Source organism: Halictus rubicundus, chromosome 9 (genome assembly GCF_050948215.1).
Source record: "Halictus rubicundus isolate RS-2024b chromosome 9, iyHalRubi1_principal, whole genome shotgun sequence".
Classification (NCBI taxonomy): Eukaryota; Metazoa; Arthropoda; class Insecta; order Hymenoptera; family Halictidae; genus Halictus; species Halictus rubicundus.
The window spans coordinates 14,557,491-14,577,384 of NC_135157.1; the positions used below are offsets into that span (position 1 = coordinate 14,557,491).

The window sequence follows — 19,894 nt, forward strand, 5'->3', positions numbered from 1 at the left end:
ATGAAAAATTGTAGGAGTTATTAATAAACGAATCGGGTCTTGCGGTAACGAGAGGGTGGGAGAATTTCTACGCACAGGTCTGTCATATTTGGAAATTAATTTTAAGAAAACTATCGAACTTAGTAAATTGCAATTTTTTATACGTATTTGTACATGTTTGAAGTAGTTGTACAAATTTTTCCAAACCCGTCGATGAAAAATTGTGGGAGTTATTAATAAACGAATCGGGTCAGGACGCGATAGAAGTTATCCAAACAGACGCGGTAACTGCGTCCGTTCTAGCGATCCGACAGAAACGGATGACATCTCGTTTAATTCGTCTGGCGTGCGACTATCGTTGTGCCGAGAATAGATACTCTAAAAGAAGGATTGACGAAATAATATTTCTAACTTGCTAGAGAACTATTTGATCGGTTCACAGAACCGTGTGGGGTTAAAGCGTATGCTAATTACGGTATCGATTTTCTCGTTTCAGGAGCCAGTCGAAGGCCTCTTATCTGGCCTACAGGAGGGAGCGAGGGGCGCCCGATAGCGAGGGCAGCTACAAGCGGACAATGTCTCCGACGTCTCGATTAGAGGACTGGCCACCGCCGCGGGATCACGACGACCCGGTTCTGCTGCGCGTCACGCCTCATCATCAGCTGCAGCATCACCACAACCATCACCATCACAACAATCACCAGCCGGAGCTGTCCAAGTCGCACAGCGTGGACGCTCTTCATCATCGGCTGGAAGAACGGGCCGCTCAACAGCAACACCACTCGGCGGAGGTGATCGGAAAGCTGTCGCACGACCTGAACAAGAAACTCCAGGCGAGCGACGCTAGATCACGGACGGCCGAGAACAACAACAACGACAATCTCGAGGATCGACATCAACATCACCATCATCATCACCATCACCTGGAGAAACGGCAGCAGGAGAAGAGGCACGAGTACGAGCAGCGAAGGGAACGGCTGTCGCCGCAAAGCGTCGAGGTTCTTAACGACAGGAATCGGCAACTCGAGCGGGAACGGAGGAAGCTGGCTGCTAGCTGCGAACCCCTACCTCAGAACAGAGAGGTAATCATGGTTTATGGCGTTTGGTGATGCTCGAACTTGCAATTATTCAGCGGTACCGCGGGGACAAGGGTGATTAGGCTCCTGACAGGGTTAGTTAGCGGTGACACGAGGCCTCTGAAAATTGAGACGTGGCACGAGAATTGGCAAGCAAACCTCTCTCCATGGGGGATCTGATTGACTTCTTCGCAGGGCTCCTGATTCACTCGTTAAGGATAACATCCCAATTCTGAGTGTATTATTAGACTGCGGACTTTGCAAAAAGATACCTCTAGACATTTTCTAAAGTTAAATTTCATGTGCTCTTTCCATAAATGCATCGAGTCCGCAGTCTAATAATTACAATCCCAAATACCCTAACTCTTGAAATCTCTTCAAATCTCATCAACCCTACCAACTTGAAAGTACCGAAAACGATTTCTCTTGCCAACAGAAGCACTCCCGAAGCATGGAGGCTCCCTCGTCGCTAGAAGAGGACTTCTTCCGCGATCGTAGCGCCACGATCGAGATGACCTCGCAGAACATCGAGCTGCTGAACCGTCGCAACGAGAAACGAGCGAACGCGACCTCGACGTCGACAGCCACCGCGTCGACCTGCATCACGACATCCTCGACCTCCACCACAATGACAATAACAACGGACAGTTGGCCACGTGGCAACGAAGCTCAGACCTCGATCGAGACTTCGCCAGCCTCGGACAGGCCTCCGCCTCCGACGAGCTCTCCCCCAAGGTCACCGGATCAGATCGAAGGAGAGAGTCTCAGAGGATCGGTTCCTAGACGATCCGGTAGCTGTTCCAGCTCCTCCTCGTCCTCCAGATCGTCCGATGCAAGGATCTCGCCGAGAAGTTTGTCGAACAGCTTCTCGAAGATCGAGGGATCGCCTACGAGCAGGAAGGTGTCCAGTCCTACGCAGACGGAGAGCATTTCGAACAGGTCCGGCTCGCCTGTTCGATCGAATCAGAGCAACGAGATCGAGCTCAGAGTGGAGAGGTCGTCCTCAGCTAAATCCAGGTCTGGGGGCAGGTCCTCGACGTCCTCGATCTCCAGCATCTCCAAAGCTTCGTCGTCCTCCTCGCCAAGGAACTCCCCGGTGCAGGAGATCAAGTCATCTCCGCCTGCGTCGCCTTGCGTGTCTCCGCAGCCTGGGATCGAGGGACTGACTTTGATGCAACGGACTGAGGTTGTTCTGCGAGTGAATGCTGCCACCAGCGACGCCGCCTCGCAGACTGATCTCTTAGAGACGTCCGAAGCTGAGGTCTGCACGAAGACGCACGAGATGCCTCTGTGCCGGAAGAAGCTGCCCGAGGAGATCGAGTGCGAAGAGTTGGGACGCGATTTGGCGAGTCAGCTTAATCCTAATGACAAGCTGGTTACTCTTCTGGGTGAGTTCATTTGTAGTTTTTGGAAATTTTCTTTGTTCATCCTTGTGCTGGTGGAGGTAGTTGCGATCAACATTTGCTGAGAGTTTCTTGTGTAGCTAACTGTGCAAGGATTACACCGTTTAAGGGTGCAATTCGTGGCTTGATGAAATGGTTAAGAAAGTTTTTTAATACTAAAAAATTAATTACCAGAAAGAAACTTTAAGCTCCATGTTTCAACCCTCCACTTCGATCAAAAGGGTAGATTCAGAGAAAAATCAGATTCTTACTCCTTGGCTTCTCTTTTTCTATTTAATCTGTTGCACAGAAATTCTCAAAATATTTTGATCCTCCGCTACTGTTTAGATAAATATAGCAGAATTTTTTGAAATTTTTTGCTTAGGAATTTTGGTTGTAAAATAATTAAAAACACAAACTTCCAGTATCAGTACGCAAGAGTACACATCGAAGTAGCTCCATGAAATTACACAGGGCAGAATTGAGCTATGATTATAAACGTATAAAAATTAATTAAGCACTGTTTGTATAGAATTCGTGCACGTATGTGTTCGTGTTTGTATATAATTCGGGATGTAATAATAAACAGAGTTGTTTTTTCTTAATTAATTGTCAACATTGCCCTAATTCGACGCGCACGATATTAACGCACCAATTATCCGTGCAGTGCATAGAGATTAAAGGTAATTAATATAAAATTTCCTTCGGCAGCGTGTGTAATCAAATTGAAACCGCTAAATGGGCCTGTATTCTAGTCTATTAGCCGGGAAATTAATTCTTTAGGTGCATCAAGAGTTAAAGATAATTAATGCAACATTTCCTTCAGAAGTGTGTAATGGAATTCCAATTTGTAAAGCAATCTTGTGCTCCAGTTTATTAACCAAGAAATTAGTTTCTTGGACGCAAAGAAGAGCAGAGAGAGAGAGAGAGAGAGAGAGAGAGAGAGAGAGAGAGAGAGAGAGAGAGAGAGAGAGTAATCCTGCTATAGACCTGTCCTGCACCGCAAATACTCTTTGATTTTCTGTTTGGCAACCAATATTATCTTGCTTCTTTCGCTTTCTATGTGTCTTTTAATCCATTAGCCATAAAGCAAATCTCTGCTATGCAAATGATAATTAATTCTAGAAGTTAATCTCCATGCAAATCTACTATCATCCACACGATCACATACGGCCAGGATTTTGGGAATTTATTTATTTATTTAGAATTTATTTAGAACTGTGCAATTTTCTGGACACGCTGTGCACTGAGCTTCTTATTTCACTATTCTTTAAATCCCTCTGGTGCACGTAATCTCAAAAAAAATAAAAACTGTAATTCCTAATTTTCTGCAAGCAATCTTCATCAGATCGTCACACAATTTTCGCCGATTTCGTTCGGTCGACAATGATGATGCGTAGATTCCTTTGATCTTCTTTCTGTTTGAAATCTCTCGCGGCCATTTTCGCCATAAACGCATAAAACTCGCACTCTATTTATTACGGAACAAATCGGAAGCCACTTACGTCGAGAAACCAGATTGCGCTTTACGATCGCCGGGATAAAATATCCTGCCGATCGACCCGATCCGAACGATGCCCGCGTGCGCGTTGCGCGTTTCGCAGCCGCTTTAATTCCCGGTTTAGACTAATCCGGGATTACTCGCGTCCGTGCCGATTATGTCTAATAGAAGCCGTGCAAACATCGCCGGTATCGGCATTCCCGGTCGTCATTCCTCAACGACTTAACGTAAGCCTGCAGATTTAGTGCGGCTAATGGCATCGTCAAACTTCCCATCTTCCGAAGACCTCTTCTGCCCGACGATTTTATCGCATTTTCTACTGGGAGAGAGAGGGGCACGCACCAGAGTTGCACCCGGTACGCTAATTTCGAAACTTGTAGACGCGACTCGCTTCTCGCACCTTCGGCATGGTCTAATTTTAATCCGAGATGGAAATTTCATTTATAGATCCTCGGTGAACTTGTACTCGGTTTCATAAGCCTTAACCTTTGCGGCCTGGAAGTAGTTCCAAAGAAGTTTAATTATGCAGGAAGTTCTAAACATTAATTTATAGGAGCGTTTTATGGGGATGGTGTTTAAGCGTGCGTAAGTGGCCAAGATCTAATTAAATTTTGTTCAAATGGCCAAGCATCTTTTCATTCGTGGCGGCGTTTATTATTTATTGTGGTGTGCAGATGCTTGTAATGGTCGAACTAAATCAAATTTTATATCAGACTGGTGGAAAATAAAAGTTTAATTGCGGGATAAATATGATGGATAAAATTATTCGTGTTCGGCTCGTTTTGGACAGAACGATTAATTATATATTTCTGCTATGAAAATCCGTTTTATAGAATATTAATAATTCAACGGGTGTAAGAAATGTTGTGCTGAATATTTCAATCGTTAAATCAATAGAGGTGTAAGAAAAGACACTGAACATTTGATTAACGAGATAAATTCACAAGAGGTGGAAGGAAAAATATGTTTAATATTCGAATGACTCAATAAATGTTTCCAGCAATTTATGGAAAGAGGAGGATAAAAAATGCGGAATTATACAACTTCATTTCGAAGAGGTGCGCGTTTGAAAAATGACCAAGTCGCACGCTGAGGTACATGTCTGACTAATATGTCTGTCTATTACTCACCGTTTCTATTTATAATGAATGCATACTGTGATGCAGCACTGTTGGTCCCTCTATTAATCTTAATCTACATAATTATCTTCTTACCTTCTCGACAATGTGTTTCCACACATCTCTCAGAAACTCGTTTTCAACAAATTGTCCCTTTATCCTGCTGGTGTACAAACAAATTTTATCCAGTAAGTTTCAATAAGAGTTCCATTAAGATATAATTAAAATTAATAGATTGAAATACAAGATTGCGAAGTCATTGGAAAAACTTTCGATTCAATTCAATTCTTCGAAAGGGAAACATGTTTTCATTCAGCTGCAGCTCTTTAGAACTTACAAAACTTGCAATACTGATTCGTGGTCACTTTAGTACCGATCGTAAAGTGCACTATAAAAGCATGAATCACCAGAAACACCGGTGGTCTACTTATCAAACCACAGGCGACAAGTTCAAGCAAACGAACGGTCCCACAGCATCGTGCGTCATTGACGGAGGAGCACGTTCGCAGAGGGCGACGACCTTTTCTTTTAATAATCGCTAACCCAATGGACGGCCGTGTTATTCAATTACTCGTCGCTGCATTCCCGCGATATTGAACGCGTGCGTTATGGCTTCTCGCGGAGCCGAGTGCCTGGAAGTCGAACGAACACCAAGGGGGATTCGTTGCGTGCCTGCGTTCAACAATCTCGTTTGCTATCAGTTCCAGCGCCGGAGCACAAGAAGCCCACCGACTACGTTTCCGGTTTGTTCAGGGTGGAGGCGACCTTGCAGCCGAGACCACGAAGACGACTGTCCCTTGAGGAGCCTACGACCCCTACCTCTGAGAATGGGGCTGACGAAGAGAAAAAGTGAGTAAAAACACCTAATCAATTTTCAAGTATCGGAAAAATTGTGTGCAGAGGGTAGTTCCATTTAAAATGAATTTTTATTAGCAAAACAACTCCTGTTGCGTTTGATGCAAATTAATACAAGGTCTGAATAAACTTTATTTTTATGAAGAAACTAGCAAACGATGAGCAATAAAATCAATTAAAAAATAGTGGAAGGACAGAGGAACAGAAGGCTACAAAAGGCAAGGAAATACAGCATTGTCTGTTGGCATTGCAAGTGCAAGGATTACGTCATCAGGACGACTTCCTAGTCACCTGTGTCTAGAGCACTCCTCTGTTTGCTATTCTTTCTATGTTTCTCACTCCAGGTCCCCTATCCTTCGAAACAAATAGGATTCTCGTATCCGAGCGTGCACAACGATCAGACAGCTTGTCATTACTGTTACATAAACGCGATCTGATCTTCCTAGATGATACGGAACGTCGATATTTCATATACAGGTTGCCCCACGCCACTTTCACCGAACCAGCTTGGAAACATGGCCCTCGCTGATTATCGATCGCGATTTCCCCCTGGGGTTTTTAATGCTCGCGCGCTGACTGACTCGAGGATTAATTTTCCTGTATTTGTGTTGCACAATTTATGTAACGTACAATGGTATTGGCGAGAATCAATCGAAAATGTAGAACGAACATTTTTCCATGGACGGTGTTCATTTCGTTCAATAGAATCTTGCCATCTTTTAGTACACCTATTTTTTTATATTTATTCCTGTGTAAAGTATTGTCATCGTTAGACCTCTGCTTTTATGCAATAATGAGAAAAAAGAAGGCAAAACAGTAGAAACAAAGAATTGGAAAATATTGTTGCAGTGTTTCCAACCGTATACAATTATTAAGAACAGAGATTAGAAAATTAGAAGCTTCTGTGCCTTGAAATTTTTATTTCGAAATTCTGATTTCTCTGCAAAGAGAAATCGACAGAATTGAAACATAATTGTCTCGGATCAGTGCAAATTGAACCCGATCCCTATCGTCGACGCGCGGCTAAAGAGGTCGATCCTGCGTTCGAAGAGAATCGTTCACAGAGATCCATTATTGTGCGATGAGCGCACGTGGGCGTAGCTGGCGAGCGTCGTTAACGAATTACCGTCGGGATTTAATTGTCGTTTTTCACCGGTCTGTGCTCCCCGCGGCGAGCCGATGACAGGACTCGACAGCTGAATAAACTTGGCGTGATCCGTAACTTATCACCTAGCATACGAGCCACCGACTGTTCGCCTTTCTCAAGGTCGGGAAATGCTCCCCCTTGTCAAGCTGACAGGCCAGTGTATTCCCTAAATTCACCTTCGGGAGCCCCGCAATTTTTACAAATTAATGACAATAAAAATTATCCTCGTGATTCCTAGGCCAGAGTAGCTCAATTTATAATTTAGAACAGGGTCTAGGTACCTAATATATAAATCAGTATTATAATCATGTATTTTTCTTTTTCAATTGTATTATGAATTCTATAATTATATTACAGGGTATTTGCTATATAAATTAGACTACCCTTCCTCGGTTCCTTGCACTATGATTTTCTATGTAGAAAATTCTATGAAAATTTCTATGCATTTTTTTTCTAGAAAAAGATAATTTACATTGATTGTAGTTCTACATTATCAACTAATGGTCAAATAGGAATAACAGTTTAATTTTATGTCAGTTTAATAGGAATGAGTAAGGTGGGTATAGGTAATGGTACAATCTGAACTGTACAGTATAGGGCAAGGGGAAGACGATGAAGGATGATGATTAAGGAACAAAGCGGTCGAGGATGAGTTATGGTTGGATCGGTGTCGAAAATTGATGAGCAATTATTTCCGTTCGTCCACCCGGGAACCCAATCGCTCGAGGACAACATTTACGCTGGCACGCGCCGGGAGAAAGTACCAGAGGCGCAAGATCATTGCGTAACTAGCCATAAATGATATTGTTAGGCCTGTTACTCGGTGGTCTACGCATCATTTTCTCCGGCAGTGCTCGACGGACGAGCGGTGACATCGTTTCGATCCACGGGATCCTAGAAGATGGAGCTAACGCGGTCGGGAAAGTACGTCCAGGCGTCCGCGGTAGCCGCGGTTCATAGCAATTTCCGATTAGCTAACACCGATTCGATTCGTTCCGCGTAAACAGCGTGTTCCGCCGGATAAAATTAGGGTGGTGCGTTCCCCGTCGCTGGAAACAAGCGGATCTCCTTAGAGATACCTCGAGAGGTCAACACATTAGGAGAGCAAGTGAAAGAGTTCAATTTTTGTCCGAAATCATGTAACAGAATCTGTGGGCAAGTATTAATTCGACTCGAGGGTCCTGTTGTCGAGTGGGCATGCACCTTAATTCGCAAAGTGGTGGAAAACCGGCAAAAAACAACGGGAAACTGTTAGAATTTGTAATACAACAATCAATAGCAGCGGTTAATATTTTTTGGAACGTGGGTGTGAAGTCTGGTTGGAAATAATATTGTTTTTTAATTTATTTATTGTGTATTTGTTGTTGCAACAAAGGTAGGATTATTCTACGTGAAAAACTCTATCGAAAACGTAGAATAACATTTTTTTATACGTCGCTCCGTTTTCGAGAAAATTGAGTCCGAATCACACGTGACGTCGCAAGTAGAAACGGTCAGCCATGATCAGACACTCTAGCGTACCTACTGGATCTTAGAATTAATTTTTCTCCAAAATGGAGCCACGTAAGAAAAAATATTATTCTGCATTTTCGATAGAGTTTTTCACGTAGAATCATCCCATTTTTGGTCCCAACTCCAAATCCTTAAGGGCCAAGTAAAAACCGTCATCAAACTTTCGTCTTCTCGAGAACGGAGCCTCGAGTAGAAAAATTCTATTCCGCCTGAAATGTAAATTATTCCAATTGAATTTTCTGGAACGATGAGTACTCGGATACCTTGCGGAGGGTTGAAGCGTAACAGTGTTTGAACCAACTCGAGGCGCTCTTAAATCCATCTCTAGTGCATCCTGCCGCCGACGTTCGTGACGCGTGAGTCAAACGGCTATGAAACTCGCAACGACCGTGCTCGCCGCGCTTCCGGTTTTCATTAATTACTATGCCTAGCCGGCGGAGCCTGTAATAGTCGGTCGATCGGCGTGGTTACTTTTCGAATCGCCTCCGGAGCGGTCACTCTACCGCAGCTTTCCTTTCTTTATCACTTTCTCCTCCGTCGATGGAGTCTCTCGGCGGATCTCCCGCGTGCTCTCCGCGATAAAACCCGCTCTTATCTCGGGCGGACGAGCGAATACTATGGTATGACTCCGATTCCGCGAACTTGAAACTCATTGGCGCGTTGACCTCGTCCATCGCGGACTTTTCTGAAACGGAAACAAGTCGCGTTCCTGCGCGGCGACAGTGAATCAATCGACGATCCCTCTTCCCTGAATCGTGCCGATCGAGCCAATGAGTCATGCCGGTGATGTAAGATCGCGACCGCGACATTTTCGCGTGGACAGAGGAATTGAATTGAAAATTGAAAATTTAACAAATTGGGGATGCAAGAATTTGGAGAGAAATAGTAAAAATCTTGAATACTCTTCGATATTCAAAGAGTTTCAATGGTCGATTTTATCCAGTTGGAAATTTCGGTAGCGAAAATAAATTGCTACGAATTTCCTATCGGGACAGGGCAGAGTGTGATTTACACTATTTAATTTCGACAATGCTTTTTCTGTTACAGACACGAGTCGATACCCTCAACGCCAGTTACTCCACTCTCTACAGACTCTGTCAGCCCTTTATCTCCCACGTCAGCGTACTTTACAACGTCTGAGGGAAAAGCAAGGTTCCTCGCGAGATACTCCAGGGATGTCACTGTCGAGGGGTTGCGTCAAGAAGAGGCGCCCACTGTCATTCCAACCGACAGCCTCGATCTCAGGCAGAAAAAGGTAAGTTCGCACACCTGTACCAATCTTCCTGTACAATTTCTCCCTTAAAATAGAAAACGATGACGGACGAGATCCGGCTAAATTCTTGGATAGGCCTAATCAACAATTGCGCAAACTTTCGTCAAAATAGCTACCGGGGTTCTCTTGTTGGATTAATTATTTCGAGTCTATTCGTTCGAACTTTCGATCGCTCCGTAAAGGCCAGATCGGTGGCGAGCACACGCGACCTCGAAAACCACTATGACGTTTGTTACGTTACCGGGAAAGCGATTCTGTCGTAATCGGTTTCCGGGGGAGCACGCGTGACCGTGGAATCGCGGTTTACGAGCCTCGGTGGAGCTTGACCGAGGACTGCAATCGATTTTCTTCGCAGGAGGAGCTGATGATGAGGCTCGACAAGAAACTGGTCGTCCTCAGGGCTGAACAGGACGCCGTCAGAGAGGAGGGCGAGGTGAACGAAGCTCTCGGTGCCAGAGTTTCCACGAGGGTCTCCGCTGTCGCGAGACCAGCGGAAGCCTCCAAGTATCGGCTTCACGTGGAGGAAGTCGGCAAGATCACCAGCCTTCTTCTGGGCCTAAGTGGCAGGCTGGCTCGGGCCGAGAATGCTCTTTACGGCATGCCGGCCGATCACGCTGAAAGGGTGAGTTGCAATCCTGTCCCTGTATCCTTCATCAACCCTTACTTTCTTGAATTTATTCGCAGAAGAATGTTTATGGTTTTATTTTCCTCTGTGGTGGTCAGTTATGTTCAGTTTTGTGTTAGGGAATTCCGTATTTTTTAGTGGACGTTGTGCGTAGCCTGATAGTTTCTATAGAATTAAATTAATTGGTTCATGACTGGAGACGTTTCTATTTTATTTTTACCGTGAAAAGTTTTGAGAGTTTCACGACAAATATTTTACAATATTCACATTTAACCTGCCCTTTCACTATTCAGACATTTTTACGAGCCGTAACAATCTCCAAGCCACCTACAAAACCCAATCATCCAGAACGAACCCCAAGTTCAATGTAATCTAAGTATTATTGCTTTCACCGGCGCTCCAAACGCGTCCTACAATTATACCAAACGTAAAAGGGCAACGATGATCGACGATATAAAAGAGGACGGATACCCTACATCGCGGATAGCTGATCAAATTGCCTTGGCCGATCGTTGGCTCTCGCGTACACGCGATACTTCTTCATTAAATCGTGGAATTTTAAATGACCAGGCAATCGAGCGTTTGCGCGATTAGCAGAAAATTCACCCGGCGTCCTTGACGGTTCCCCTGCGAGCATAATCTCCGATGCTGGCGCAAAATAATTTGTAGTTGTCGAACAGGAAGGCCGCGCGGACAATTATTTATCCGGTTCGCGGAAAGTCGCGTTGATGTATCAAGTAAGCCTTGCGCAATGCCCTCTGGTCAAACGCCGGACAAACTTATGCACAAACGTCTCTCAATCGTGACACTTCAGCTGACAGTGAGAATTCAATGAAAACAGTGCTTGGATAGAACAGTGAAGGTGTTGGAAGAATGAAATTTTTCTTTGACTCCTACCGCCATTGAATTGTCAATTTAATTTGTATTCAATTTAATTCTGAGTTTCGACTGAACGATTGCAGAAAATCCTGGAGAGCAAGAGGGACAAGCTGGTGGACCAGCTGGAGGAGGCGAAGATCCTGAAGAGCAACATCGACAAGCGTAGCGTGAACGTCTCGACGATCCTGTCGAAGTACCTGAACGACGAGGAGTTCGCCGACTACCAGCACTTCATCAACATGAAGGCGAAGCTGATCGTCGACGGCCGTGAGATCCAGGACAAGGTGAAGCTCGGCGAGGAGCAGCTAGCCGCGCTGCGAGAGGCGATCGACTAGTCTACAATAAACATCCACCGATCGTACGATCGAACGATCGATTTCTCGTTTATATCGGTTCCATCGAACCTCTCGACCCACGACGGAAGAACAAAGCAAATCGAGAAACGAAGGACTCCGACCTTCGGTCTCGTCGAAGCTTGCGAAAACGAATTTTCATCCCCGAACCCCGAGCGTTGTCTCGCGAATCGGCGAATGGAAAGTGATAATACTAACCGATAGGCATCGGTAGCTTGAAATTATTTTTTAACCGCCTCTTTGTACATATATATATTCGTAGTCCTAGACGGACGAAATCGTCGAGGAGCATTTTCGTCTAGCGAAATTGTTGTACTTGTCCTCTCCTCTCTCATCCCTTTCCCCCACCCCCACCCCCAGTTCTTGCGACCAAGAGAAGAGTTTTATATCGATCTACGTCTGTGTACACTTTTCTGCTTTCATTCGGAGATACAGAGACAGCCGTCAGTGCCTAGTCGATGCCGAGCTCGCGTCAGTTGTTACCCGTGGCTCGCCTAATTGAGGAAAACGTTGCGTCTTCGAGGACGACGCTGAGGAAAGAACTGTTGTGCTATCTCGTGGATCGTAGAAGCTGTCTGGAGTATTTTCCGCCTAAATTCAATTTGTTCGTACAACGTTTGATTGTTAGTGTCTTGCGCAGGCGTCGAAGTCTCCGAGCAGCTCGGAAAGATTCAGTGTTCGAACACGTGTGAAAATTTTAATATCAGAGTTCATGAATTTATTAGTGTTGTTTCCAACGTTTATACAATTTTTATGAAAGGCGTGATATATATTTTCCGTGAAAATTTAATTCTCTCGTGTACTGATCGTCGGTCCAGTGTCTTGCGCTGGCGTTGAAGTCTCCGAGCAGCGCAGGGAGCTTTGTAATTCTGCAGGAATTACAAGTTTAAATTAATTTCAGTCGAATGTCCATTAAGTTTACGTGTCTGTCGGTTTTTTTTTTTTTTTGTAATGGCTACAAATGTTCAAGCGGTTAGAATATAATAAGGAAATTATCGATCGATTGTGCACATTTCTCAGACTATTCCCAGTGTACGAAAAATCTGTAGATTCCAAAATTTGGAATTTTCGAAGCTTACGCGTTCACCTTTCGAGCGCAACAGTTCGTTCACAGGGGCGCGAGCCGCGGGGTGATTGACCTAGAATTACTTCTGGTGCCTTCTTATATACGAAATGTGATATAAGGGTAAGGAGTCACGTGGTCGTGAGATGTGTCCGAACAATGGCAACCAAGCGGCGTGTTGTGTAGCGTGTACATATTATACATTATAAACGAAGAGAAAGGTAGTCGTTTAAGCGATGATACAGTTGTAGGAACCACACAGAACACACTAGCGAAACACACACACACACACACACACATAACACACACAACGAAACATAGGAGAGACACGCATAACTCGGAACCACTCTACATGCTCACCGTATACAACGATTTATTATTACTTTGTACGTTTTATTCTAACCCCAGGGGCTCCCGTGAGCCTCTATGACGCTTGTGATCTTACTTATCTCTGTACGGCCGAGCCAGGGAGTCTCGGAAACCTGGATGATCAAGAAAGGGATTTTCGAGCCTCCGTGGGCGGTCTTAAGAAAATTTTATGCCTCGGTCGTTTTCGAACCTGTTTCGTACCCTTCAACCTTCGTCCGATCCCACTCGTTCTCAATCCTTACTGCTACGCTTCCCGTCTTCTCCTTTGGCGATCGTCTCGCGATTTACATGGTAAGTCGACGACGAATCCGGGAAGAAGACTCCAGACAAAATTCAACGGGATGGGTCCTCCGGTTCTTTGAGCTTGGTAATGAGACATTTATCCGACGCAGCAAAGACTCCGAGATGGAATCCTTCCTCTTGCACGCTCCTGCGAACGGCTCGCCATTTTATTCTACGAATTTCGCTTGAAATTTCTTTGCCGAGGTGGTTGGGAAATTCAAACGACTGCCTAATCAACACGACCACCGCCACGTAATTTGTCGAAGCTGAGATTGCTTCGGGCGGAAATCGAAAAAGATTTTTCGAGGTATTTAGGTGTGCTCGAGTTGTGAGAGCTGTGGGCAGAAATTACAGAATATTGAAAATATTACAAATTGATGCTTGCATGGTTCAGTGTCGCGTTAAAATTGTGGCGAGCCGTTCCGCGAGGATCGCGAGGGAAAATTGTCTCCGCGCGTGAAAGACTGAGCACAGGGCATAAAATTTCGCGACACATTTATAGTCAGTTTTCTGTTCCTCGTTTGTTTCTCGCGCCTATACGACGGCGACATTGTAATCTCGCCAATCGGAAGCCGTAGCCGCGTTTCCGTAACGTGCTTGCAAGCAACGTTATTCATTACTTCCGATCAACGCGGCGTATGGCAAATAAAACAAATTGTAAATAGAAGAAGAAGAAGAAAAAGAAGAAGACGAAGAAGAAGAAGAAGAAGATGATGAAGAAGACGAAGAAGAATATGAAGAGGAAGAAGTTTCTCGTCCGATCAACGGGAAGATTGACGGAGAAAGAAGACGACGAAGAAAATGGAAAAAAACCATGGTGCTCTGCATAATCTATTTTTTACGAGATGAAACGTTCCATTAATCGTGTAGGCTATTTACTTGTAGCTTAAGGTCATTACTATTTAATAGTGAAACCCACTCTGTACATACTCTTCTTCAGCATACAAGTTTAGTTTTTAACGTGATGCGAGGAGGACCCGTTTTTTTTTTCTCAAGGGCTCGTTACACCTTCCAATTATACATGCTCGTATGCGCGTCATCACCCATTATACACACACGTACACGTACACGTACCACACGCGTAAACGACGACGCTAGGTCGTCGATAGTCTGACAATATTATCGCATATTTCGAATGTATTACGAAATCATTACGATAACTACCTTTCCCAAACTCGCTTGCAATAAATAACACGTTGGAAATTATCCTACCATGTTTATATTTTCTATTTTCCCATTACCAAGGTCCTATAAAATAGCTCTGGAGCAATAAAGACTTAAAACCGTCTGAAGCTCGGTGCCTGCATCCTGGGAATCCTTGTACATCCTCCAAGAGTAATTATATCGAGCAAAAGTGATTAATAAATTTATTATCTCTGCTGGTTTAACGATTATAAAAATTTCTATCGCCAACCATTTTGTCGAGCACCCTGAAATCCCATAAGGCCTACATCTATATCTCGTTGTAGATTGTACCGAAGCTGTAAACAATCTTTTTAAATATTTATTAACATGGAGCAAGTTTTGCAGTGAAATATCAATCTAGCGTCATGAGGCGGCGAAACGTTGAAACAGGTAGCCACATGTTATCGACAGCTGATAAGGATGCTTTAGAATCTCTGGATACAGCCGAGGTATAAAAACAGACCGATGACCCAATGTATTTTTGAAATCGCATATCGGGGATACAATAAATAATGGAGCAAACAAAAGAGCGTACTGTCCTATTAATTGTTGCTATGCGCAATATCGACGTCAATTACTGGACATTACCATGTGCGGTAACACGGTTACCGACGCGCAACCCACATTACATGTAAACATTTATTTTGCATTTTAGCACGATCACTTTATGTAAGAATCGAAAATGAATAAATAAGGACAATATAATGAAAATACGTATCTGCGTATATAATTATTGCACCCTCAATTTCTTCCGAACGTCCAACTTGTCGTTGAGTTATACTACTGAATTTCGACATTTTTCGAATTTTCGTGCCACCTCTTTGACTATCATATTCTCGTAATAGAAAATTCTAATAGGAGAACATGATAACAAAAGGGGTGGCATGAAATTTCGTGCCACTTCCTTCGATATCATATTCTCCCAATAAAGATTAATAAATCCACAGTAATATTAAGTTACTCTATATCTCGAGATCTATTAGGTTTTCTTAATCTAAATGTTTCAAAAATGACCGAGAGTATTCTCGACAACATTACTTACAAATGGGATCATACCAAATAATTAATTTACCAGCAAATTCATCGTTGCTCACCGCGATAGGGAACCGTCAAAGTCAGTGGAAGGGGAACATCCCCACACACGATTTATAATCCGGGACAACGTGTCAATTCGTTCGTTTTACCCAGCCGACAGTTCACGCCTTCCATTTGTATTCCCGGTGTGTCCGTAGGACGTAATAATAATCTCTCTTTCAAAGGAATGTCGAATGAAAGCGGATGCAACAATACGCGTATAATTTCGTGCGTGCAAATGATTCGGTCGTCGTCGGCTTACTTTGACGATCGCGAGAGTAAACGTTGCCTAAGAGCCTGTCTCTTCCGACTAGCGCGATATGCACGTACCGGCGTATCTCAAACAAACGTTGCCCTGATTTCCCATTGTAAAGATCGTCGATCTATAACAACGTGTTAACATAACACACGATTAAGTGTCACCTTTGAGCGCGATTCGATAACGATCTTCGACAATATAATTACTATACCATAAATTACATGCATTTATTGAACGCTCCATTTTGTTTTTAAGCAACTTCTAAATATCAAGAAATTCGCGTTAAAAACCGCTGCTTCAAATTTTATCGGTAGATCTTTTTGCTAAATACAAATTTTCTGAATTCCAACAAGCTGGAGTGAAATGGAAATTTTTCTTTTTCTAATAGGTTTCAGATAGGTGGAAAATAATATGACAGCATTTTTAAAGCCTTCTAACGTTTTTACTGTTTTAAGTTATCCATTTTTGTAACGAATGCATACTCTCTATTTATCAGTATCTATTCAGTGCAAAAGAGTCACACGAACTTGTGTGAATAGAAAATGAATTTCTTGGAACAGCAGTAAAAAGTTGTTCTTTTGAAAGTGTCAAGATTCGCGAGAATTGTAAATTTCCTTATTAAGAGAAATAGTATAAAAGTGTTCGGTTCAAAATATCGATTCAACGCGAAAATGTGACTGCACGAGTATTATTTTTTTCCAGTCACAGCTGGTGACGTTCGAAGGCGAAGTCCGCGAAACGCTGTTTTTAGAATACGAAATAATCATGCAAGTATGATTACTTTTTTGTCTGGCCATTATGCTGCGCGTGTGGGAAATAACAAAATACTGCGTCAGCTGTGAATAACAATTTTCGTCGACTGTTCCGCCGCGTAGATTCCCAAAGAATTTGTTTGAAAATTCATTAATTCTTTGGATAATTTACAGTGCCGCGTAATTTAATGACCGGAGGTGTAATAACAGTTGAGGATTGAGACGAAAGTGAACAGGATCGTGGCGCTACGAGGGATTTACGGTGACACGTTTTCCACCAAAAGATTATCTCGGTTCGACAACGTTTACACACTACTGTCGGCGAACGAAACGGACATGGGGACAAATGGACGTGGCACAGGATACAGGCCCACGCGAGTGCACTCTCTTCGCCTCCCACGGTCCTTCTTTTACGCCGCAACGTATCGGCGGCGTTATAAAGTGCAGCTCGGATAAACGAACCTGAATAAGTGCAGTCGAAACGAGAACGGTGTCCAACAACTCATTTTTCCCAAAGGAAAAATCGCCAGACTCAAACCGTCTCACAATTTCTTCCAGCAGCTTCTGACAACAAACTATTCTTAAATTAAAGAAATTATGGCACTCGAAAGGTGACGACACCAAGAGGAAAAAGTTATTTCAAAAACTTTGTATAATTACTATGCGTTGAATAGGACTAGACTTACATGTCTGTCTAGTACTGCCTTATCTACTGCCGCGAACGTATGCTTTGCAAGTAGACTACAGTTCTTGCATTTATGCTAATATTAATATATCAATATTTTCAAGTATAAGAAGACATGTTAACAGAAGTCAATAGCAAATTTATTTTTTATTAATACCTGTTCAAGAATTTATTCAGAAGGTAGCTCATTCAGAAGACCTATTCGTTGAAAATAGTTGCTCCTCGCAGTTTCACCGAACTCGGAATTAACGTGGCGACTGTTAATTCGCTTTCTCTGCTCCCAGGTTTCTGCAGCCACCGTTTGGTCAATTTAGCAGCAACAACCGCGTCCTCGCGGACGAATATTCTACAGTTCCCATTGCGATGATGTAAGGGATTACGTGTGCCCCGTAGAACACTTTCATTAGCAGCACTTTCTTCGGTATTATTGTGCATCGAACTGGTTCTCGCATTCATTAAAGAAACGTTAACAATGCGACGCCATAAATCTTTCCTGTAACAACGTCCGCGCGCTTCATAACACATGCTCCGCCGATCGAGTATCACCGTTTCGCAAGATCGTACGAGCCGGGACGAGTTTGTTACATTGCTCCTCCGATTCCGAGCGAAAAAAGTGCTCCGAGACGTGAATGCTCAGCTGGTTCTTAGGCTCGCGTTGCACACGGAAAACGCTGCCACGAGCGATCTGTACTATGGACATCGATAAGTACAGTGTTTGTCGTTCTTGTCGTCGCCCGATGAATGATCGCGCTGTGCAAACGTCGTCCTGTCACTTTGTTTCGTGAAAAACACGCTGACGCGTAGCACGTGATCCCGGAAGAGTGGAAATGGTATACACGGTGCTTCAAAAAATATTACACAAGATTTTATTACCGAACAATATTCTGTCCCAATAAATTCCGATTCAAAACAAATAATATCTTTACCGAATAAATTCCGAGTCTGAACAAATTTTTCACGAAACAATAAATCTGAATAAATTCAGAATAAATTGAAGAATATGTTTCCCAAATATATTTTCATTCTGAATAAATAGTAGATGTAATGGGAAGGTTGGAAACAGGAATTTTCGCAGAGCGTAAAATGCTGAATAAAAAAAGACACAGGACGGGAACATGAAAGCATGACTCGGTTCGAGCCTGATTCCATCGCTGCGAATAAGATAAACCAACAGCCGTGTTGTTGAACTCGTGTCGCGTATAATGCGGCTGACTTCTCTTTATGCGTTTGTCCGCGGGCCCGCAATAAAACGCGCGCGCATATATTATGCAGCCGCCTTTTCACGAGGACCACCTAGACGGCCCATGACCCTGGACAATGATGATCTAACCGTTTCCGATCTTGTGGGAACTCTCGCCGTTCCCTTCGGACTCGATGAGGAAACACGTCGGAGGCGATGACCGTGCGAACAACGGACAATAAAACGATTTTACGGAATTTTACATAGACAATTCAGTCGGTTGAATTACGCTTCGGTGACGATAATTAAATTGCCCTTTGAGTTATAAATTTATGCGCGTGACAGTCACGATTTAAAATGCTACTTTGACAAAAATCGTGCGATGTTTCTGAACAGAGCGAGCTTAACGCTAGGTTTACGGAGCATTAAATGTGAGTATTTTACATTACTTTATAAAAATAATAAGAATGTGTCTATCCAAGTTTTCAGCCATTTTTTAAATAATATGTACCCAAGGGAATGAGTTTGTTGAGTAATTCCACGTAGATGGATCTTCACAATCTCAATAGTCGTAAATTAAAAATATTACAACCCGTCATTTTGACGGGTCCCGTAAACCTAGTGTTAGGCATTAAGCTTGCTAATTAGTGCGGACTTTATGCATTTATAGTGACCGCAGTTAACGCATTAATATGTCGCAGACTGCAGTTAGTGCATTAATATCGTCAATGGGAGTACTTTTCTCAGGTTCCAGATCGTCCACCAATTGACACTCGAAGTCCCATTGTTCTTTGTAGAGCTGCAGCTAATGAATAACGAACGCAAACAGATCCGCGCTGCAGTTACTCATTCGAGTATCAGACATCGCGTGATATCGGTCAACGGCAGTCTGTCTAGATCCTCGGCGTCGGGCATAATACAATGATCATAATGCAATCGTTTAAGCAGGCTCGAGTATATACATTCGAGTGTTATTGAATGGCTAAATGGGAAACGCTCGCAGCGATATCGGGGGCCCAGCGCGTGCACATCATTTTCAAGATCTCCTCGAGAGCGAATCCTCGCGTGACGTGAATGCCTCGCATGCTACGTCGCGATTTAAACCACCGTGAACGCGACCTTTTCATTTATTACGCTCGACGAAATTGAAATTGCTCGACTAGCCGACTCTGGCGTTCCAGATTTTTCCAAATTCCACAAACGGGGCAAACAGGTCCCTGAAAACACGATAAACAGATTTTATGGAAAGACTGATCGGATGAAATTTAATTATTACATTTCTATTCTCGAAGCTGGGCTCACATTGGTCCAGTAGCGTTCCAATCCAGCTCTGGCTCGTAACTGG

The 19,894-nt window shown here is 43.5% G+C and overlaps 1 protein-coding gene across 2 annotated transcripts in view; it reads left to right on the forward strand.

Annotated features, from left to right (window-relative positions):
- The window catches only part of Shrm (shroom), a 212,161-nt gene extending 200,392 nt beyond the window's left edge, over window positions 1–11,769 (forward strand). For both annotated transcript variants that reach the window (XM_076793132.1, XM_076793131.1), the window contains exons 8-13: window positions 476–1,061; window positions 1,492–2,443; window positions 5,758–5,905; window positions 9,618–9,825; window positions 10,199–10,465; window positions 11,431–11,769. In XM_076793132.1, the coding sequence (XP_076649247.1) occupies window positions 476–1,061; window positions 1,492–2,443; window positions 5,758–5,905; window positions 9,618–9,825; window positions 10,199–10,465; window positions 11,431–11,682 (2,413 nt within the window). In that variant the 3' untranslated portion in view covers window positions 11,683–11,769. The remainder of the gene's footprint in view (window positions 1–475; window positions 1,062–1,491; window positions 2,444–5,757; window positions 5,906–9,617; window positions 9,826–10,198; window positions 10,466–11,430) is intronic.
- The last annotated feature ends 8,125 nt before the right edge of the window (window positions 11,770–19,894 follow it).